Source organism: Antechinus flavipes, chromosome X, assembly GCF_016432865.1.
Source record: "Antechinus flavipes isolate AdamAnt ecotype Samford, QLD, Australia chromosome X, AdamAnt_v2, whole genome shotgun sequence".
NCBI lineage: Eukaryota > Metazoa > Chordata > Mammalia > Dasyuromorphia > Dasyuridae > Antechinus > Antechinus flavipes.
The window spans coordinates 72,102,343-72,125,810 of record NC_067404.1 but is presented as its reverse complement, the minus strand read 5'-3'; the positions used below and the strand labels follow the sequence as shown (position 1 = coordinate 72,125,810).

At 36.7% G+C, this 23,468-nt stretch overlaps 1 protein-coding gene across 4 annotated transcripts in view; it reads right to left on the bottom strand.

Annotated features, from left to right (window-relative positions):
• DIAPH2 (diaphanous related formin 2) overlaps nucleotides 1–23,468 on the bottom strand; it is a 737,850-nt gene that overhangs the window by 648,366 nt on the left and 66,016 nt on the right. For 3 of the 4 annotated variants that reach the window (XM_051967764.1, XM_051967766.1, XM_051967767.1), the window contains 2 exons: nucleotides 14,028–14,132; nucleotides 6,256–6,276 (listed from right to left, as the gene is read on the bottom strand). In XM_051967764.1, the coding sequence (XP_051823724.1) occupies nucleotides 6,256–6,276; nucleotides 14,028–14,132 (126 nt within the window). The remainder of the gene's footprint in view (nucleotides 1–6,255; nucleotides 6,277–14,027; nucleotides 14,133–23,468) is intronic. The other variant, XM_051967765.1, reaches the window with a different exon arrangement.

The following is a 23,468-nucleotide window of genomic DNA, read 5'->3' as shown; positions in this document are numbered from 1 at the left end:
AATCTCTTCCAGCTCTAAGTCTGGGATCTAGTGATCATTTCTAAACAATGGATACCTTCTGCACACACAAGGCTGCCTAGAAGTGGTTGATATGGCCCCTACCGAAATCCCTCTGCCCAATGCCACTTCGACGAGATGCTACACAATTGTTTTGGGGGTAGATGCTCTGAGTGCAACTCCATTTGATGTCCTGTGCCACAACCTCCCTTGCTAATCACACATGTGTAAAGCCCTAGTTTCTTGCTAGGACATATTGATGTTTTGGTGAATGAATAGATGAGGAGAATCAAGGGGTTCCTGTGACAGTATTATTTTCAAACCTCATCAGAATTTGATTAAATCTTCTATATGTAGTTAAATTTTCCCTTAAGCATAATCTGATGGTACATCACATAAAAAGACTTGAGCTTTCAGCCCTTGGACTACAAACCAATTAATTTCAACTTGAAATAATGACATCACTGGGGAAGGAATTCTTAGTTTTGTCAGTGTTTTGCTACTTTAAAAACTGTGCTATAAATATTTTATTACATATGGAATCTTTCTTTAGACGGGACCTTTGGCTATTAGCTAATTCTGTTTTTGAGCACATGCTACATTATACCACAAATCATCTCCTTCTCAGGGTTAGGAGATACTCCATTGAAATTAGAAGGGATAAAGGTTCCATTGGTCCAGTCTCCTCATCCTTCTCCGAACCATCTATTCTATGTGTAAATATTTGCAAGGAGAGATTGCACCATCTCTCATTGTAACCTATTTCATCTATGTCAAATCCTGTTATTTTATTAATCCCCTAAAACAGCTTTGTCAATGTTATCCTGAGGTGATATAACAATCTTTAACCCACTTCAAAGCCCATTGGCAAACATCTAGACCAAATAAAATATGGCAGCCTCCACTATGCCACAGAGGAATCCCGTGTCTTCATTTAAGTTCCTGTTAGAGCTCCAATCCTTCTCCCATCTGTGTTGAATCTTCTCCAATTATTCCAGCCCACAGTGATGGTTCTCTTCTAATCCTATAATACTCTACAATCACTACTTAATGAGATATCCCATTAGACTGTAGAATCTACTTCTTATTAACTCCCACCTTGCTTTGCCTTATAGAGCCAAAGAGAAATTAAATAATCCTACTTCTATGTGCAAAGCATGTTCTAGGAGCCGCAAAGGGATACAAAGGCAGTTAAGCAACAAAATACAAATATAGTGTTAAAGGAATCCAGAAAAAAAAGGCCTGACGTCTGGCTAAAGTGATATAGGAAGGACTCATGGAAGAAGTGGCATACAAGGCTTAGTTTAGAGGAATAAGTAGAATTCCAACAGATAGAAGAGCATTGTAGGCTGAAGAAAATAAAAGAGCACGGGCAGTAAACTAATACGCTGTTGATGAGCTGGGAATTGGCCCAACTGTTGTGTAGTCCAATTTGGAACTGTGCAAATGAAGGGAAAAAAAACCTAAATTGTTCGTGACCTTTGACCCAGCAATGCCACTACTGGAAATATACTCGATGGAGGTAAAATACCCAAATAAATGCTCCATATATATCAAAATATTTATAGTGGTGATTTTTGTGGTAGCAGAAAAATGGAAACCAAATGGGAGCTCATCAATAAGAAAAGAGCTAGGGGCAGCTAGATGGAGCAGTGGATAGAGCATCAGCCCTGAAGTCAGGAGGATCAGAGTTCAAATCTGGGCTCAGACACTTAACATGTCCTGGCTGTGTGACCCTTGGCAAGTCATTTAACCCCAATTGCCTCAGGGGGAAAAAAAGAAAAGAAAAGAAAAAGAAAAAGAGCTAAACAAATTGAGAATTAAATGGAATATTACTGCATCATAAGAAAGGGCAAATCAAGGAAGGCAGAGAGAGATAAGGGCAGACTTAATTGTACTAGCTCAACATGAAGGAAAGAAGAATCAGGAGAAGAAGATAAATGATAAATAAAATAAGAGACCTCACCAATAGGCACCCCAACTCATGTTAATTGCGATGACCAACATGCACCTTTAAAAAGTTTTTTATTTAATTTGATTTTCTTAGATTACATGGGTACATTCATTTTTAACATTTTCATGAGTCATGTGGGGGAAGAAAAATCAGAACAAAAGGGAAAAACCACAAGAAAGAAAAATTAAAATGAAAATAATAGGTTAGATCTATATTCAGTCTCCATAGTTCTATAGATGATGATGGCATTTTCCAAGCAAAACCAACATGTATCTTAAGAGAGTAGATGAGAAAATATCAACTCCTTTCCTTTTAAAGGAGAGTGACCATGAGAATGAAGTATTTTATATGTTATCACTGATTTATTTCTTTGTTAATCACTTTTGTTCAACTGTCAGTTGAGTGAGTTTTGTTTTTCATTTATGTTTTTGGGTTCTGGGGTTGTTGTTGTTGTTGTTGTTGTTGTTGTTGTTGTTATTGTTGTTTGGTTACCATGATCCAAGATATTTTTGAAATCTCAGTTTGGCTTCTGATCTCATTAGTGAACTGAAACTGCTCCCTCCAAAATTCTTAATAATCTCTTAACTGCCATATCCAAGAGCTAATCACATATGACCAAGACAATAATTGATGAAAATGTGTCCAAATGTGTCCATTCTTGGAACATACTTAGAGTGGACAACAAGTTGTAATGATAATAATAGGTTTGCAAAACACTTTACAAATGTTATTTCATTTTGCCTGCATAACAACCCTGAAAGATAGGAGCTATTATTACTCCCATTTTAAACATCAGGAATCTGTAAAGTGATTTGCCTAAGAAGTCTAGTATGTGTCAAAGGTCAAATCTGAACTCAGATCTCTTGATGATGTTAGGCCCATCACCTTACCACCTAGCTGTCTCAGGGACACATTGCAGATATGTTGATTCTAAACACTGTAGAATTAAAGTTCTTGACAAACGGTTTCCATTTCTACAGTAGGCAATCACTTTTTCTCACTTGCTATTGCCCCTCTGCTTTCTCCCTCCAATACTGCTACCCACTGGCACAAAGTATAATTTGACAGCTGCAGGGCTGCCCATTATGGCAGATCAGAATCCTCAAGCTCCAAACCACTGGTGAACCCTCATTGAAAGGGACCATTGGAGAACCCAGAGCTGATTCTAAATGGCAATGACAATGTTCAACCTCTGCCTCTCTCCTAAAAATCTCATCATCCAACTATCCAAATCCCCCACATGATCCCATCCAAAAAAGACCCTGGGGTGGGGGCCAAAACAGTTTTCCTCAATTTCCAAAAACAATTAGGAAAGTTTTTACAACTTTACCTTCAGAATACCTCTATTTAAATTTCAATAAGGTGTTCTAGGGTGTTTTAGAGGGATGTGAGAGCCGGAGGGTGGGGAAAGGAGGGGCTTGGGAATCTTAGGAAAAGTTAAAGCTATATTTTTCCATTGCATTATATTCATATTAGATCTAGATAGCACAATTTGACTTCTCTTTAAAATAATAAGGCTGTAAAAAATTGTCAGAATTTATACAAATTATGACTTATCAAGGTTTACTATAAGCAAATTTAATTGAAATTTATAGAAACTGGATTTATAGATTTTAAAATTCAAAATGTGCCATTTATTTAGGTGGTAAAAGAAGCAAAAAAAAAAAAAACCCACTTTAGGTGCTCTAGGGAGTAAAACTAACCAAGTTCTCGAGATGTAAAACATATCAGCACTAGGTTTTCCAATGTATATCATATTCAAAAAGGGCTAGGCCAAAGCTAAATGAATATACATTTGATATTCCAGCCTGAGGCCAGATAGCCACGCCAAATTCCACAGGGATTTTTTTTTTAAGGCCTGATAACATTTAGGAATTCAAGCAATGGCTGACTCAGGGAGGTGTTGTGTTCTAAAACATCACATATACGCTCACTAAGTGAAGTTTCGTCCTTCTAGGAAAACACGATCAATATTATAAGTGACAGTCAGTTTCTGAGACTCAAAATGCTATGATTTAAAGTCATAGTGGAAATGCCCCCCACTTTAAGGCCTGCACTAGAATCCATCAAACATTACAAAAAACCCTGGCTAAGTGAATTGTCCAAATCATGAAACAAAAGACATGCAAATCAGAACCACTTTCAAATTTGAGGTCACACCTCCAAGAAAGGCCAGGGGGGAGAGGCTCCAGCAGTAGTACTGGAAAGGGAAAGAGAAGTCCAGAGTAGCAGATCCTCTGGAAAAGACTCAAATGGCCACAGCAGGAAGAGCAGCCAACATAAGGAGGACCAGAGGGTCATACTGGGAGTAAAGTTGGAGAGGACCATGACATCCCTTGGTCTAGCCAGGAGGGAGAACCATAAAGGCAAAGTAATTTGGCCAAGATGGTGTAGGAAGTGAGCTGCCGAAAGAGGCAAGGAGCAGCTATGTGGACCTAGAGCCTGGAATCAAGAGGACTTGAGTTCAGATGCAGCCTCAGATACTTACAGGCTGGGTGACTCTGGCTGGGCAAGTTACTTCATCCTGTTTGCCTCAGTTTTCTCATCTGTAAAATGAGCTGGAGGAGGAAATGGCAAAGAACGCCAGTATCTTTGCCAAGAGACCCCCAAATGGGGTTACAAAGAGTCAGATATGACTGAAAAACCGCTTTCCCCTGTACTAAGGGAATACTCAAATGCCAAAGTCATTGAGTTTTCCTAATGTCAAAGACACCATGGATGGGTTCAACAAGAATTCAGACAAATAAATGCCCCAGATACAAGCCATTTTTCTGAGAGATCTTTGTGGCTTATCACTAACATACTGACATCAAAGTAATCCTAAGATCATATATCTGATCTTAGAGATCATCTCATTTTACATATAAGAAAACAATAACTTGCCCAAAGCCCCAGAGAGCCAGGATTTGCACCCAGATCCTGGGACTCCACTGTCAGGATTCTTTCCAACCGTTCCTGGGGGAATAGTAAAGATCAAAGGTGGGAGAACTAGAAGGAGACCTAAAGAATAATTCGGCAAGGCCAACACTGGTAGGTGGAGGCACAGGTCCTGTTCCCTTGACTATAGGAGATACAAAGACACCAGTCATTCTGTACAGAGTTCCAATGATTAGGATACTTCTGATGTACCAGAGCCCCAAACCCTAAGTCGGGCAAAACCTGAGTCCCAATCAGTACCACAGTTCACCAAACTGTGTTTAATGGCAAGTTATCTGACTTTACTGAGCCTCCATTTTCTCTTCTATAAAACAGGGTGGATTATATTTGCAGTAAGACTGTCACAGAGATTTAGGGAGGATTCAACAGCAAAGTATCTCAAGGATTCGCTATATTTCAGCTATTTTTATTACTTCTCACCAGTACCCAGATGAAATTTGTACACTAGTCAAGTGCCTTAAAATGGAGGAGGGGTCTTTCTACTATCCTATTTTGTCATCAGTGTTTTACAAGCAATCTTCACCAAGTTATCCATGTACTTTTTATCAAGTAGAAGTACCATGTATATTATCAGGTCAAATTAGGAAATCAGGTCAAAATCTAGGTCAAATTCTGACTGACTCTTAAAACCAATATGGATGACTCTTGGTATGATACAGAATGGTAAATAACAATTGTGTTAGAATGCTGCATTTTAAATATCAAAGGCTATTCAAGCTGGAAGGGACCTTAAATGCTTCTCATTCCAAGTCTTCATTTTATAAATGAGAAAACTGAGCCAGAGAAGGTACATGACTTAGACAGGGACACATAGATAATGAATGCCATTAGACAAGAAGAAAATCAGAGGCCCCCAAGTATCTTAGTCTACCCAAATTTTCACTACACAATACAAATACACCAAACATGGGAAATAAATCCAAATGCAAATCCCAGCCTACTCCCAGCAGCAGAATTCTTGTGGAAAGTGTACCTGTGAGCACCAATGCAACACTAGGAAGAGTTGAAGAAGCATAATAATTATCTGATGTGAAATAAATTGTCACTGGGATCCAGAGAGAATGCTCATCTTTGAAAAGTGGAATTCAACTTAGTTAAAATCAGAAAAATAGAACTATATTCTATTTTTGAAGTATTTAAATAATATCGTTAATGAGATTCAAAAACATGGGAAAACACTTCCCCTCAATGTTTTTCTCTTTACTTCAATGAGAAACAAGCAAGAAAAAAAAAAAAAAAAGAATCAAACAAGCCCAATTCTATAATCAACATCAGAAACTTTTACAATGCTCAAATCTCCAAAAGTACAAATGTAATTCTGGGGCAGGGGACAGAAGAGAGGAAAACAACATATTATTTGTACTCACCATAACTTTACTTCCAACTATCTGCATACAGTTGTCAACGGAGAGTGATTATGGTGTAAAAAAAACAAATAGCAACAATATTAGTAACCAGAAGCTTTTCACAAAATTAGTTAAGTGTTTAGTAAATTAGTAAATACTTAGTTCTACTACTTATATAATTTAGAAATAATACCTGACTAGAAATGTTAACACAAAACTGACTATCACCATCTTAAAAAAATAAATAAATAAACAAGATGCTTTGAGATTATTGACTTGGAAAGCCCAGACAAAAAAGAGATTAGTATTATTTTAGACTGACTAGTTTTAAAAGCCTACTCTGAAAGGGTTCATAATTCTAATGTAAAGTAATAGACTTGAAAAGTAAAAGTGAGCATTAAATATTTTTAAATTTCATAGTTATAATCTAAATGAATACTAAGGAAAAGAATAAAATAATTTTAGAGATAGATTTTCTCTTTATTATGACAATCTTACAGTTAATATTGAGATGTTCAATTTTTAAACATGAATGCTGCTTTTGAAATTCCAATAAGTAATTTAAGAAGTGGCCTTTGAATTTAAATCTTAAATATTTACTTAAATCAAACTGTAAAAATCCCTTCATTTTTAAAAGGGTAAAACCCACAAAATGACATGTTGCCTTCACTGCTCTAGTTTTCTAGGTAATTATTTTATATGTCAAGAAGGATTATGATATATTGGATAAAGACAAACAAAATAGAATCCAAACATACTCTAATATCCCACACATTCATCTTTATGAGATAAGAAACTCCAAAAACTTTGGCTAGGTTTTTCCTTGAAAAGGGTCTGAAGTTCTGCAGACATTAACTCTGTAAAGAAGGGAGTAAAGTGATATCCATGACTAGTATTCTCTATCCAAAATCCAACTAAAAGCAAACCTTTTTTTGGAGAATTCACCAAAATGGCACAGTAGTCTGAATGGTCAGCTGCATTGGTATCCTCCTATTTACCACTTCTTCTCTGTGATGGGAAGCCCATGCTGCATGGATCCTGAGACTGTCCCCAATGCAGGAAGTGCCCTCTTTCAGAGCACTTTTACTCGAACTGAGCTCCTTTTTTAATGCTATTTATGCTAGGCTTCTCACATCCCCAAAGTCATCCACTCGGTAATGGTCTTCTGGCCATTTAGGTGATGGAAAATCCCACAAAAGATTATTTTTTTAAAATGATCCACGGAAAGTTGTTTTATTTAAATGATGATTTCACCCCAGCGAGGGAGGAAGGGAAGGACAGAGGGAGGAAAGAAGGAAAGAAAAGAGGAAATAAGGGAACGGAAGGGAAGGGAAGGGAAGGGAAGGGAAGGGAAGGAAAGGGAAGGGAAGGGAAGGGAAGGGAAGGGAAGGAAGGGAAGGGAAGGGAAGGGAAGGAAAAGAAAAGGAAAGGGAAAGGAAAAGGGAAGGAAAGGAAGGGAAAGGGAAAGGGAAAGGAAAAGGGAAGGGAAGGGAAGGAAAAGGGAAAGGGAAAGGAAAAGGGAAGGGAAGGGAAGGAAAAGGGAAAGGGAAAGGAAAAGGGAAGGGAAGGGAAGGGAAGGCAAGGGAAGGGAAAGGGAAAGGGAAAGGGAAAGGAAAAGGGAAGGGAAGGGAAGGGAACAGGAAAGGGAAAGGAAAAGAAGAGAGAAAGAAGAAAAGAGAGAAGAGAGAAATGAGAAAGGGAAATGGAAAAGGAGAAAAGGAGAAAAGAGAAAGGGGTAAGGGCAGATGGAAAAGTGGAGGGAAGATGTGAGAAAGGAGACAGGAAAGCAAAGGAAAAAGGGGAAAGGAAAAAGAGAATGGGGAAAGGAGAGAAAGAAGAGGAGACAGGGGAAAGGAAAAAGAGAGAGGGGAGAAGGAAAAGGTGAGAAGGTAGAGAGGAAATGGGAGAGGGGAGAGGAAAGGAAAGGGTTTCTATTTTTAATTTAGCACAACCATAACAATGATATGGTAAAGTGTGCCAATCCTAACAATGAGAAGAAATACAAAGAAAAGAAGGGGACCAAGGCCTGGCAGAACTGGTCATCTGGGTCTCTTTCACAGTGCATCCAGATTGTAACATGACTGATTTTGGCTAGAATACATATCAACTGGATACACTGGCAGAAACAAAATGAATTGTCTGCCATTCCGTTATTCAGGTGTTTTGCCACTGAACCATAGAGAAATAGTTCTAATGAAGAGTGTTCTCATATGTGATACCAGCAGCAAATCATAATCAATTTGCATTAAAATAAGGAAATAAAAATTATATATAAAAATATAATATATTCACGTATGCATGTGTGTTTGTATACAAGTACATAGAAGGACAAAGAAATGTTATGTGTCCATACTCACAAAATCCATAAGAGATATCACGGAGTGTATGATAGAGAGTTGGTCAGTAGGATATGGGTTCAAATTCTGAAACGACCCCATACTGACCCTGAACCTCAGCCAAGTGGCTTAATATATGAGTGCTCTGGGTAATTAGAGCTATGAGTTACAAAGGAATCACAAACGTGCTTTGGCACTGTTTCTATATGAAGGGAAAATTGAAGGGTTTTTTTCCCTTTTCACTTTCATACAGACACACATACACACTACATATATAAGTGTATATATGTGATGTATACATATATGTATGTCCATATAAAGTTAAATATTCTCCTCCCCTATTTTAAGTAAAAACTTGCTATTCTGGCATCTGATGTGATTAGCCTCAGTTTTCTTTCAAGTTGATGCTAAAAAATTTTTTCTAAAAGTTAAAATCATTTAACCACTTAATCTCTATTTTAAAATGCATAACAAAAGGCTAAAATCTTGATAGAAAGTGATAGCCCAAATTAAGACCCCAAAAAGGGGTCAGGATTCCGTAATTTAAATTCAAAGCTTCTATCTTCTAAACCTCAACTCCCCTGCCGAAACAGCATTTTAAATGCTTTCAAGTAGAAGGAGTTGCAATGCACAAAACAGCTCAGGAAAATCCAAGGGAGTCTATTCCATCTGAGTTCATACATATCTATCAGATCACGAGAGCTGGTTGGTAATTTAAAAAAAAAAAAAAAAAAAAAAAAAAAAGCTCTATCATTTCTCTTAAAGAAATGGGGAGGAAAGGGTTGTACATCTTTAAAATTCAAAAATAAATTCCACCAAATTAAATATAAGTTAAATTGTTGCAAATGTATAAAGATTCAAATATTTTTGAAATGGATATTTTACTGAATATTGTTTCCTCAATTCCCATGAACCCAGTCAGAAGGAAACTGATATCAGGCTAATCTAATTAGGAATAGATTTTGAAAACTGAAAGATTTCATTTGATAGGTTTGGAGTTGCAGGGAGGTTTCCCCCATAACTTAAGTAAGAAGTAGGATATGCAAATTTCCTTCAGTAAAACACTGCCTTCTAAAGTCTATTGTGGTGATATAAATCTCATTTTAACAGATATGTCACTATTTGCAGTCACTACTAAATCCTTCATTCCTGGCCTTCGGAAACAGCTGCCAGTAGTGCATTGCCTCTGCCCACTGTATCGCAGTATATTACACATACACACACACACACACACACACACACACACACACACACACACACTGCCCCAGTCAGTACAGCTGGGGCAAGGCCAGAGCTCCATCCCAAACAGGCGTGACAACGTTCACTGAAGCAAGCAGCAGACGCAGGAGGTCTGGTCCCGAACGGCTCCCCCCGCCTTTGCACTGGAGACAAAACGAGCCTCTATAAACACCCACCAAGCTTAAATCTCATTTAATAACCACGATGAAATGGAGAGGCAAACGAGAACTATTCAGGAGCCTCATTTGCAGACCTGGCCAACCCACCTTCCCCTGCTTTTTTCCTCATCAGGGCTCACCTGAATTTAGCATATCGTACAGCAACAATAGTTGATTTGAGAAATGGATTTCTAAGATCTGTCGCTATTTGCTTTCCTTTTCCTTTAATGTCATTATGCAGAAATATAGAGAGAGAACGGTGAACATTTATTAATGAGATTTGAAGAAACAAAAATGTGACTAACTGCAGATTAAGAAAAAAAAATCAATTTCTTTTAAAAAACCACTAATTCTTGCCTCCGTGTTTTTAAACATGATGGGAAAAGAGGTTATACAATTCTTTTGAAATGATGCCTTTAAGAAGCTTTAGAATATTTAAAGCACTTTTATAATTTATATAGAACAGGTGTCAAACATCTCTCTCCATTTAATAAAGGGTTTCTTTAAAAAAATAATGTATCAGTGCAAAAAAGCCAGGTCTTATTTTTAAAAAGAACACGCTACTCTCAGCCTCTCTCTCTCTGTCTGTGTGTGTGTCTCTCTCTCTGTAACAATCCAAATTACAGCCAGAGGGAAGAAAACCTTGGTTAGACATCCAGGCGTAACAGCCACATGCACAGTCACAAATGATGGACTTCTCAGAGGAATCATCATCAATAATAGGGCCCAAATTATGGATATTGTTTGTCTCAATATTCTCCCTCCACATCACCTTCAAATAAGGAGATTACAAAGCAATTTCCTTTGTTTTAATGATAGAAAAGACAGCACTCAAAAATGTCTAGCCAAAGCCTGGAAGCTTTAAAATATGCTCATCAACCAGCAAAATATTAGCAAATGATACCTCAAATTTTGGCCCCTAACGGAAAAGTGCTATGCGCACGGTCTGATCCCAATAAATACTGGCTGGACACATTTTCTATTGGACGGTTTGGTATTTCTTGGCTACAGAATTGATTATGAGCTTAATAAGGCTTCAACTTACTCTTTTCATTCTTTTTTCATCTTGAACACAAACTAAGCCAATTGTAATATGGTAATCACAGCTCAGTGTGCTCTGCATTTGCAGGGAGAACAGCTGGGCAAGTCCTGTCTCCACCACTTATTGCTTACCACCCACAGGCCCCTGGATAAACCTTTCTGGGCCTCAGTTTAGTCATCTGTAAATAAGGGGGCCTGGACCACAATGCTTTTCTAAGGTCTCTTCCGGCTCTATATCTATAAACCTTTGACATAAATCCAACTGAAAAAATTTTTTCTTGTCCAATCGAATATTAGAAAAATTTTTTAAAAACAACCCTCAAGGTCAAAGTTGAAATTAGTAGCAAGCTGATATTTAAATAAAAATTCAATAGATTAAAGAAGAAAAAAATTTTACTTTGTCATCACCCTCAGTCCCACTTTTTAAAACAAATATGGAAGAGGCATTTAAATTCTTATTTACTTTTTGAAATCACCACATGATTATTCATGCACTGTTATCTGTATTTTGCACTCAGATTTAGTTACATAGGTTTACTAGTATTCCTGCCTTTAGGTATTTAAAGAAATACCACTGAATATACAGTCTGCTTTTCCCAAAGCATTTTACAGTAAACAATAACTTGAATGCAAAAATGAAAAGAGATTCATCAGAATTTCAAAGTAAAACCCTATGCATCACCTAATTCTATTGAAAACGACGCTCATGGCAAATTTCACTTATCACTGGAAACATATTTCTGCCCTTGGATACCGAAAACAAATTAAAAAGAGAGCTGTTGCTTTGCTCAGGCAGCTGCAATGCGTTCTATTTAAATTGTTCCATGTTCAGATTCGGCTTGCTTCAAGTATAATATAGAACCAATGCAATAGTGAAATTCAGGAGACACCTCATTTGTAATTTCCACTGGAATCACCACACTTACACAGAATTGACATCATAATTTTATGATGTATTTTTAAGAGGGAAAGTAGATTTTTCACTAGTCACCTTTAAAAAAATTTTCAAACCCATTACAGCTCGATTCAATAAGCTTTACTTATTAAATACTCCTTCCCTAGAAATGTAAAAATTGTGAGATTGAAAATGTATTTTCTTGGGAGAAATTTAACTTGAAGCCCAACACTGTAATGGCTTCGTGGGGGGAGGGGGAAAAACAGAAAGAAATAGCATTCTCTCTCAGTGTCTATTGTCAAACATTTAGTCTCCAAGTTTATCATCACTCCTGTCACTCGAGATGCCCATTTCAAATCTCTGAAATCTTGCAAAAACACACTTGATGAGAACCACTATTCAATGCTCTCCTATATAATCAAATAACAATGCGATGACTGGCATGAAGTAATTTACATGGTTGGTATCACATATGAAAAAGTAAAGAAACAAACTCCAGTGATTCAGATCTGGCAAACGGCTGTGAATTCCATGCACCCGAATGTCAAAGCTTAATAAAATTGAGATAAATGACAGGATGCGATGATTCCCAACCTGAGAGTCCAAGGACCCCTTTTTATTGTTAAATTCCCAGAAGATAACAGCTGTACTGAGTGGGAAAAAATCCCTGCTAACTGAAATCTACTCTATTATTCAGTAATACCTTTAAGTGAGTTTCTATCATAGGGCAGGAGAAAGAAGACTAGAATGGGCTGCAGATGATCTGGGTTTGAAGCCCAGCTCGACTATCATTCTACTAAAGGTACATTTGTTTATTTTTTGTAAGAAATTCAGTTCAAAAAGCTTTTATGTAGCTTCTACTATGTGCTAGGCACCAGGGAATCCAAAGACAAAAAGACCCATGAGTTTATACATACACACACACACACACACACACACACACATATATAGGTAAGTAAATACAAGCTATATACCAAGTAATATGGGGGTAGTGAGTAGCATAACAATTAGGGGTATCAAGGTGTCTTCACATGGGAGACCCCTTATTTAGCTGAACCAGGAAGGAAGCTCAGAATTCCAAATGGTGATACTAAGTTTAGTATGCATTATTCCAGGCACTGGATTTCTGTACAAAAGGTACAGAAATGAGCAATAGACTGTTATTTGGCAGGGGGGGGGAGGAAGAAGGGGGAGGAAAGCAGAGCTTGCAAATCACTTTGGCTGTAACACATGGAAAGTGAAAAGGAATAAAACATGCATCAATCTGAAAGGGGGGGGCCTCAGGCTGGAGCCAGATTATGAAGGACTTTAAATGCTTGCTAAACTCAGGCATTTGGGTTCTAATTTCAAAGCAATAGGGATACACTGAAGCAACTTCAATAACAGAGGTAACTTCCAGGGCCAAACTAGGTTTTAAGAAACTCAATTTGCAGCTATATGAAGGCTAAACTGGAAAGGGGAGACACTAGAAATTCAACGGGTCAATTAGGAGGCAATTGGGCTAGAGAAGAGGATGATGTTATGGTTTATTGTGGAAAAGGATTGATAAACCTTGGATGTGACAGACTCTCTAGTTTAAAGGAGCTACAAAAGAGCCAAATGTCAATGCTTAGCATGCACGTGTGCCATTTTGTAGACCCTTTCGTAATGACTAGCTTCCAATTCCAAGAGGGGTCCGTTACAGATTGGGGACCAGTGTACTACCCCTATAATCTAAAGCATTAATCATTTCCCCAAAAATGGAATTTTTTTTTTTAACAAATAAGAAGCACATTTGACTTGAAAAAGACATCTGTGCTTTTCATGGTGCTCTAATCCAGTCTTACCATACAAACTCCAATCCAAAACTCCCTCCCAACTATCCCCAAAATCTTTCTCCCTGGTTCTTAATTTTTTTAAATGTCACACTTCAGATTAACATGTAGTTGTGATATATGCAATAAATTCTAGTGAATTTAATATCTGCAGTTAAGGGCATTTTAAATATATAATATAAACAAAATGTTACGGTTCTTTTTACTTTCCACATAGCCAAACAGGGAAAATTGATGCAGAAATAAGAAGATTTAAAATTAAGAGCAGAAGCAAAGAAGGCCAAGTTCATCCATTGGTATGGCTACTTACCGATTTGGCAGTGGCCGAAATGTACTGGACAACCATTTCATGCTTTGTGCCAAAATCTTTATCTCGCAGAGGAGCTTTTCTTTCTTCATTTAGATTCATGTCTTCCTAATAAGACAGAGAACATACGCTGTCAGAATTATTGGTCCATCTGCAGAGCCCAAATCGAACCAATGCTAAAGAAGGGCTATCTCATTGTATACAGGTATATGTTTGTATCAGAGGAAGAGTTTCAAATTTTATTAGCATGTTCCCACTCCCTACAGATCTCTTCAGGATTCTGACAAAGTATTCTCTCCCTTTGCAAGAGGACTGTTGAGTATGCAAGTGAGAAACAGGGAGTGTGTTAAGAAGCGATAGATATGCCAACAAAATATTTTTAAAGGTAAACTGGAGAAAAGGGGAAGAAAATATGCTGAAAAAAGAAAAAGAAAATCCATTCAATTAGAAAGTAACAAAAGTATACCACCAGAACAAGGGAACTCTCTACCTTCTGGGGGCCATAATACCCTACTCTCCTTTGTTTAATGTTATATCACATGCAATCCCCAAAACGAGATTACACGACATTTGTTTTAATAAAATTAACTTTAGGATGCATGACATCTCTTCAGGCCACTGGAGACCACCTGATTTGTAATGTGCCCAGGACTGGGAACAGCTAAGATGCATGATGCCCTTTAATAGAAATGATTTCTAGCTCTCTATCCTTGGTCTTGTCTCCTAACACCCATTGTCCTTGGCAAGCCCAAGGTTTCAACTAAATGCTTCTAATCCGATAGAGAGAGGCCACCACATATGGCAGAAAGCACAGTTAAATTATTTCAAGTCTAAATTCCAGGAATTCTTTCTTACAACTATGATAGTTTATTTTTAAGATACTGCCTCAAAAAGGGCACCATCAAAATCTCTCAACTCACAAAGGAAAACAGATACTTAGATTAATTTATTCAGTTTTTTAAAGTGTTGCCTAAAATGAAGAAGGTGATTTCCTGATATTAAAAAGAGGAAATGACATGGCCAGAATGGACTCAATTCTACCCTCTCAATCCCCTACCTACCTGACAATCAATAACCTCAGTGACTAAGCTTATACTGTGCTCCCAGCCCAGAATCTACTCCCTCCCATTCTTTGCCTCCTGCCACAAAGTATATGTAGCTTTCCTCCACTTTCCAGCAGTTCCCCCTCCACTTCTAGCTATAGAATTATAATCAAATCAACATAGCCTTGTGTAAGAGTGGGTCCGTGTACTTCCCCATGACTCCACTCATTAGTTACATGATTTCATAGACTAAAAACCTTTACCTAGCTACCACACTCCTATTAACATGTAAACATCCGCAGGGAAGGCAGGCCCTGGCCTGCTTTTGTATTTACAGCCCCAGCATTTAGTAAGCTTAATGAACACTGTTTCATTCACTTATTGGTTTCCAGTCATTGACTCCCCACCCTCCCCTGCCTCTACCTTGGTCCACACAGAGAGCACTTTCTCTTGGAATTCTCCCCTTAATTATAATTCATGATATAATGTATTTGCTTTTATGTTTTATCATGAGTTATGCTGGAGCCAGCTCAAACTGGCTCATGGGAGGTGACTTAAATTTTTCAGACCACAGAGATCATTAAACACTAAAAATCAGGGTCTTGGTTTATAGTTTTGTTGATTGTCTAGGCCAGAGAAAACGATGGGAGCAAATGTTAATAAAAGATTCAATTTAAAAGTCTGTTAGGAGTACACTGTTCCCCCCGAAAGCCAATTGTTAAACATTTACCAGCATACAACTGTTCTTATTCCTCAACTAAGGTAAGTTAGACCTCATTCTGTCTAACCTTCCTCTATATCCAAAAACCATCTGCATGCCATAAATACATAGATGAACTTTTGTTGAATAAATGAATTTATACTATTATCTTCACATAAATTCTAATATAAAAGTTTTCAATTTTCGATGAAGGGTACCTAACACAAGAAGAGAAAAATATACAATTCCTTTTGTTTGGATTATCTCAAAGTGTTTTACAAGCATGAGGAAATTCTGCTTTATGACTCTAATTTGCTAAGTGGATAGGGAGACGTAAAATGTAGATAAATATCTGAGAAAAGTCATTAACCCTTCTGGGCCCCAGACACTATTGTCATTGTTCAGTTCAACTCTTCAAGATCCCATTTGGGTTTTTTTCTTGGCAAAGACACTGTAGTGATTGGTCATTTCATTCTCCAGATTCTTTTACTGATGAGGAAACTGAGGCAAACAAGGTGAAGTGACCAAAGTAAGTAAGAGTCAAAGGCTGCATTTGAACTCAGGAAGAGGAGTCTTCCTGACTCCAGGATGGGCGCTCTGTGTACCATGGCACCCCCTAGCTGCTCTATCTGAAAAACTGGAACACTCCTTAAGCTGTTTTCACAGAGGAAGTGAATTACGTCCCTTCCAGTTTGAAGATCAAAGAAATAGTTTTATCATTGGTCTACTGATCAAATTATATTGATCCACAAATTCTTCTGAAAAAAAATTTGATAGGGTCACAAATTTAGAGAAGGAAGGAACCTCAGTGGTTCTACACTTTCATCCTACAGATGGCAACTGAGACTCAATGAGAGTGATTTGTCCAGAGTCCCCCAGAGCTCAAAACTGGAAGCCGGGACTTTTACCTTCAATCCAAAGCTCTTAGCACTTTACCTCTACCAAATATTCCTCCAGTCTAATAATACTAAGTAGACTTTTTCCATCAGTCGATGCTTCTGATATTTAATTCCAAATATATAATGTAAAAATGAAACTGACAGTGGCATATTTAAAAACCAATCATTCATTGTGTTTTTAAATTGTTATGTAATTCTGAACTTAACAACTAAGAAGATGGTGGTTCAACCACATAGGTGGCTGAACAGAAAAAGAAGAAAACAAGGCTCTCTACTTTGGAAAAATATGTAGTAAACTCAAGCTATAATTTTCAAAGCTAGCCTAGTCTCTAAGAGTCTTTCTGCTGGAAACTGAGTGGCTGCCCATCAATTGGAGAACGGCTGAGTAAATTGTGGTAAATGAATGTTATGGAATATTATTGTTCTGTAAGGAATGACCAGCAGGATGAATACAGAGAGGCTTGGAGAGATTTACATGAAATGATGCTGAGTGAAATGAGCAGAACCAGGAGATCATTATATACTTCAACAATAAGACTATATGATGATCAGTTCTGATGGACGTGGCCCTCTTCAACAATGAGATAAACCAAACCAGTTCCAATAGAGCAGTAATGAACTGAACCAGCTACACCCAGGGAAAGAACTCTGGGAGATGACTATGAACCACTATGTAGAATTCCCAATTCTCTATTTTTATCCGCCTGCATTTCTGATTTCCTTCACAGGCTAACTGTACAATATTTCAGAGTCTGACTCTTTTTGTACAGCAAAATAACTGTTTGGACATGTATACTTATATTGTATTTAATTTATACTTTAACATATTTAACATGTATTGGTCAACCTGCTATCTAGGGGAGGAAAAGTTGGAACAAAAGGTTTGGCAGTTGGCAATGCCGTAAAATTACCCATGCATATAACTTGTAAATAAAAAGCTATTTTAAAAAAGAGTCTTTCTGACCCTCAGTCTGGCTTCTTCTATAGATTTTTTAAGAGGATGTTCTCTTTTTCTTCTTTTTGTTTTTGCTATCCTTACTTTAGTCAATCTCTCCTTCCCACCTAATACCAATGGATTAAAAGGAAAAAGAGATCCTTCGCAAAGCAACTTGCTGCAATGACTTTTCCCCTCAGTTGCCTGTTTCCCTCCTAATATTTAACTGGATTGGTTTTGTTTTTGCAGGAACTTTTTAATTTTATGTAATCAAAAAATGCCCTTTTCTTCCCCTGCCCCACGAATTAGAGAAGAAAATGATCTATAACAGTAGTACCTGAGTCCTCTAAAGCAATGGTGCCAAACTTAAATAGAAACAAAGGAGACTAAACCATACAGAAGGATCCCTGCAGTAATACTGACTCAGAAAACCACATATTAGTATTATCTATGTTTTATTGTATTTTTATTTTATTTTGTTAAGTATTTCCCAATTAATTTTAATCTCTTTCAGGTTGTGCTCAGGAGTATGGTAGGCAGCATATGGCTAACCACTGGACAACCTGCTTTAACCACAGCTCTAAAATAAAATTCTAACAGGCTTCAGAAGGTTCAAACGGTTTTCTATGCCCATTATGTAGCAATATGGATCAATGTTCATCTGACTAATAGTCTATCAAACTGATTATCAAACCAACCTGGTCACCTGCTGTAAACTTCTAGAAATATTTTGGCAAAATAAATTTGTCACCTCTTATGAACAATAAATTTTTTGCTCTTCAGTGGGTTCTATCAAATGTCATTCATATGCAATAATATTTAGCAAGTTTTCATGTAAATACCAATGTTAGCTCTGACATTTTTTATTACTGCCCACTGAGTTTATATAGCAAAGGGAAAGGATTCAGCTAAGCAGCCAAAGAATTTCATTTCCTTTCTTCCTTTGTTTCCCCACTTTCATTTTAAACCTGCCAAAGAGGCAAAAGCACAGAGGGTATGAATGGGTTTTCCCCAGCACGTTACTACTAATACATGTGTTTCGAATGAAAAAAATATTCAAGCCACTCTTAGAAGGAAATAAAGCCATCACTTAACTTTTCACAGATGGCCAAAGTCAGAGAACTACATAATTAAAAAAGAAGTATTGATCGATCTTGTTCAAAGGTACCATCTCCAAGAAGCTCACTTTTTAAGCAAGTATCACTTCAAGATACAATGAACTATGGCCTGTGTTCATAAATGAGTGCTATAAGCAATCAAACTAGTTCAGTCTAACTAGTCACTAACTAGGAAATAAGAAGTGGGTAAAGAATGTCAAAAGTCTAGAGCCATGGATGCAGCACAGTGGATAATCAATCAATAAGCATTTTTGAACTACCAGGTACCAAGTAGTGTATTTAAGCACAGAGTGTGCAAATAGCAATCTCTTCCCTCAAGGAGATTACATTCTAAGGGATGATAAAACAGTGGATAATAAAGCTAGTTTAAAGAAAGCTTATTAACTTACCCTACACCAAAGAAAATCTTCCCAAAGACATTGAAAAATAAAAATGGAAAGACCAGAAACAATAGAAAAATGGAAAAGCCATAGAAGAACAATTTCAATAAACTTTTTTTCCATCAGAGACAGTAAAACTACAATATCTGGATCCTCAAGCCTCATCTGGATCTGAGATACTGACAGAAGAGGTAGAAATGGCAAAAAAAGAAAACAAACACAAAAAATCAGTCCTGTGAGATCAAGAATAGAAGAAGCCCATTCTGACGGCAGGACAAATGTGAGGAGACTGAAGGACCACTATACAAATTCTCTGCTCAGGGGTCAGGAGAAAAATTGTCAAACTTTATTAATAGCTTCAAAAAGTAACTGACAGAACATCAATAACTAATGACCTATAAACTCTCCCATATGTACAAAATCTTTATGTTGTCATCTATTTATTAATTGAAGACATCTTAAAAAGGGTATTAATTTGGAACAAGAAGCCTTTAACAAACAATATCCAACAATGGACTACATTATTCCCATCTCACAAATGACTGAAAGTTATGGAAAATATAATATCCCACAGTATTTGTTGTTTATTGATTACAAAAAAGCATTTGACTTGGTGGAACAAGATGTGCCTTCAGACTCTTTTACAAGCTATTTGCCATCTGTATATCAAGATCATTTTTGGTTCTATAAAGGATGTAACAACACAAACGATCCTGTTCAATGACACTCTGATAATAAACATCAGGAGGGATGGGAAAAAAAAAAAAAGGAAGCCGTATGCTCACCAAAAATAGTCACCATTGTGCCAGAGGAGGTTCAGCATAGAGGCTGGGTTGAAGAGGGATTTCCTGTGACTAGTCCTGTTTGTGGATGACATTGTGTTGATTTCTTGGATGGGTAATATAGAGGAACAATGAGTTAAGTCCAGAGTTGAAACAGAGGAGAAGAGCTGCCTGGATTGGTTTCAGAAAATTACAAAACACTTTACTGAACCCAATTCTCCCATATCAGCAAAGGTCTAACATTTTAATACAAATATTTCATTGGTATTTCACTTCTGCATGGCTGTGATACCTGGAAGAACAGTCTCTGAAGAACTAAAAATGAATCTCCCTTAGAAGAAAAGAGATATGGTGGATTTAAGTAAGCTACAACAAATAACCAACAAGGAAGTCTGCAGAATAAGAGTAACAGATGTGATCAAAGAATTGTATGACAAAGAAAACGTAGGCTGGTCATCTGGTAAGAGCAAAAGATGAAGGAGTGGACAATCAGATTGTCCCACTAGTATTCTGGTGATATTCTGGAGGTAGAAAGGCCTCTGGAATGCTGGGAGAAAGCAAGAAAGGATACCAGCATACTAGCTGGACCCTTTCTGACAAACTCTGGGGAGGACACGGTCAAAAGCTTCATGGGATAGGAGAATATAAATGAGTAGAGAACTACATCATTGGAGGAAATTCTGGAATTGATAAAATCATAGATGCATTTGAACATCTTCTTTATCAAACAATCTTATTATACTTTCCAGTGAATTTGGCATTCAGAATAAGTAAAATATGTGTTAGACAATAGCTAATCAAACTAGAGTCAAAAGTGACAGCAGAGAAACAGAAGAAATAGTCAAAAAAATTTAAATGATACTGATTTGCGCTAAGACCTCAATTAACAGGAGCCAATTTACTTGGCTCTTTCAAATAACTGGAATTATTCACAATAAGAGGGCCAATGACAAGTAAACAAATGGTAAAAGAGATTTAGTTAAAAATACAAACATTATATTATGTAGTCACTGCAGATTTAGGCTAATCTGCCATCCCTTCCACAACTAAAGCCCTGAAAAATGAGACTTGATATTCGTAATTGTGACCCCAAGGCATTGCAAGATTCCCGTGGGAAGATTCGATTATGTTCAGTATATTGTGTTTAATTTCTTGTGAAAGATTTTCAATGTGGTTAGAAATTTAAAGGATTTTTCTGGTTAACCCTGAGTTAACCAGAAATGTACTCATCCAAACTATACTATCCTCCTTTACCCAACATTTCAGTTGGCTGAGCCTTTACTCCTTATTCTGATATTGCCAATAAAATAATTTATCCAATATATCATATAATGTAGCTATTTATAATTGGATAATGATATCTTTATACAAATTTTGAGCCATATTTCAGCCCTGGGACATGTCTCAGATCTCAAATATTAATTTACTATTTATTTTTTTTAAATAATTTTTTTATTGATAGAACGCATGCCAGGGTAATTTTTTACAGCATTATCCCTTGCATTCATTTCTGTTCCGATTTTTCCCCTCCCTCCCTCCACCCCTTCCCCCAGATGGCAAGAGTCCTTTACATGTTGAATGGGTTGCAGTATATTCTAGATACAATATATGTGTGCAGAACTGAACAGTTTTCTTGTTGCACAGGGAGAATTGAATTCAGAAGGTAGAAATAACCCGGGAGGAAAAACATAAATGCAAGCAGTTTATATTCATTTCCAGTGTTCTTTCTCTGGGTGTAGCTGCTTCTGTCCATCTTTGATCATTAATTTACTATTTAGACTAAAGGGTCTCAATGTATAAAGTCCTTCCAAATTTATAAAACCTTATAAATTATTAGGCTACAAAAAGGAGTCCCAGAAACAGAACACAAAGTCACTATAACTCAGATGTTACACGAACATCTTTCCCATAGTTTGTACAAGCAAGGGATCCAGTAGGAGTGAAATGAAAATAATTTCATACCTCTCAATTTGGTTAAGGGATTCACGTTCCTTCCCAATCAACTGTGTTAATGACATTTTAAGTTTTCCATTACTAAGCTGATGGCCTCTCTTTTCCACAGGCATACCAGGATGGGGGAAAAAACATCATAGGCAACTCAATTATCAATGGCAAATATTTAATCCCAGGCTGAGTTTCCGTTGCCACCCAGCACACCTCTGAGTAGCCTTTTCTTGTTAGACTTTCTGCATTTAGAGAAATCATAATAATTTTAGCTTTCATTTAAGCAAAATCACAGTCATTGAAACTAGGTATTCTGTTACTCAAAAAAAAAATCATGTGGCCTTCTTCTAAGTCAGGTATAAATGATTTTTATCTGTCAGTTATTTTGAATTTTATAGGCAACTGCACTGCCTATTATCTAGATATGTAGTTTAAATTATATAATATGAGCACACAAGTTTGGAGCAATGTAAAGCCCAGTAAGTTAGATACTAAGAAAGGCACTAAATCCAAGATTTTAAAAATCATAGTACATATAAAGCTTTTGTCTGTGATTAATAGTTCTGTAAGATTACGATTCAACATATTACCGGGGCAGGGGGAAGCTAGCTTGCATTTGAATTTTTACAAGATAGTTCTAGCCATTACCAGTTTTGATTATATTACAACTAAAGGTTCACCAGAAAGTATATGATTTTCTACACTGAAGGCAAGTGTATGCTGACCTCCCCAGAACAGACATTCCTAGAAAACTGGTTGTTAACATACTCCAAAGCATCTTATCCTTTGATTTCCATTTTAAAATTAGAAATATATTGCCATAGGGGCAAAAAGGTAAGACCCAAGATTTAATTTTTTTTAAATATCACAATCACAAATGTAGCAGGCAAACCATTTAAAAATCACACATTTTCTGACAGAACATTGGCAATATTTTTCAAGTCACAAAACACGCAAAAAAATGTTGAAATGGAAAGGTTAAAAACTCTGCAATTCCAAAAATTAACTTCTCTAGGTACTGAATCCATGAGGGAAACCTACTTTATGAGTTGCTTGACCCTTTAAATTTTTTAAAATAAGAATTGCTTTTTATTTTTCAAAATACATGCAAAGACAGTTTTTAATATTCATCCTTGCAAAACTTTGTTTTCCAAATTTTTCTCCCGCCCTCCCTTTTCACCCCTCCTCTGGACAGCAAGTAATCTAATATAATGACCCTTTAAATTCACTTAAAAAAAAACACAGTGCAGCAAAATAACTGTATGGATATATATACACACATACATACATACATATATATACGTTGTATTTAACATATACTTTAACATTTTTCACATGTATTGGTCTACTTGCTATCTGGGGAAGGGGGTGGAGGGAAGGAGGGGAAAAATTAGAACAGAAGGTTTTGCAATTGTCAATGCTAAAAAATTATCCATGCATATATCTTGTAAATAAAAAGCTATAATAATAATAAAAAACACAGCCCTTTAAAAAACCCTATCAGTCTCTTGGTAATCTGTTATTAATAGATTTTGTGTTAATTATTTTTAAGCTAAAATCACTACCGTTTAAAGAAACACATGAAGAATTATTAAAAGATCTGTTTCTATAGTTAGTTATGTCTATAAGTGAAGAGTGATACAT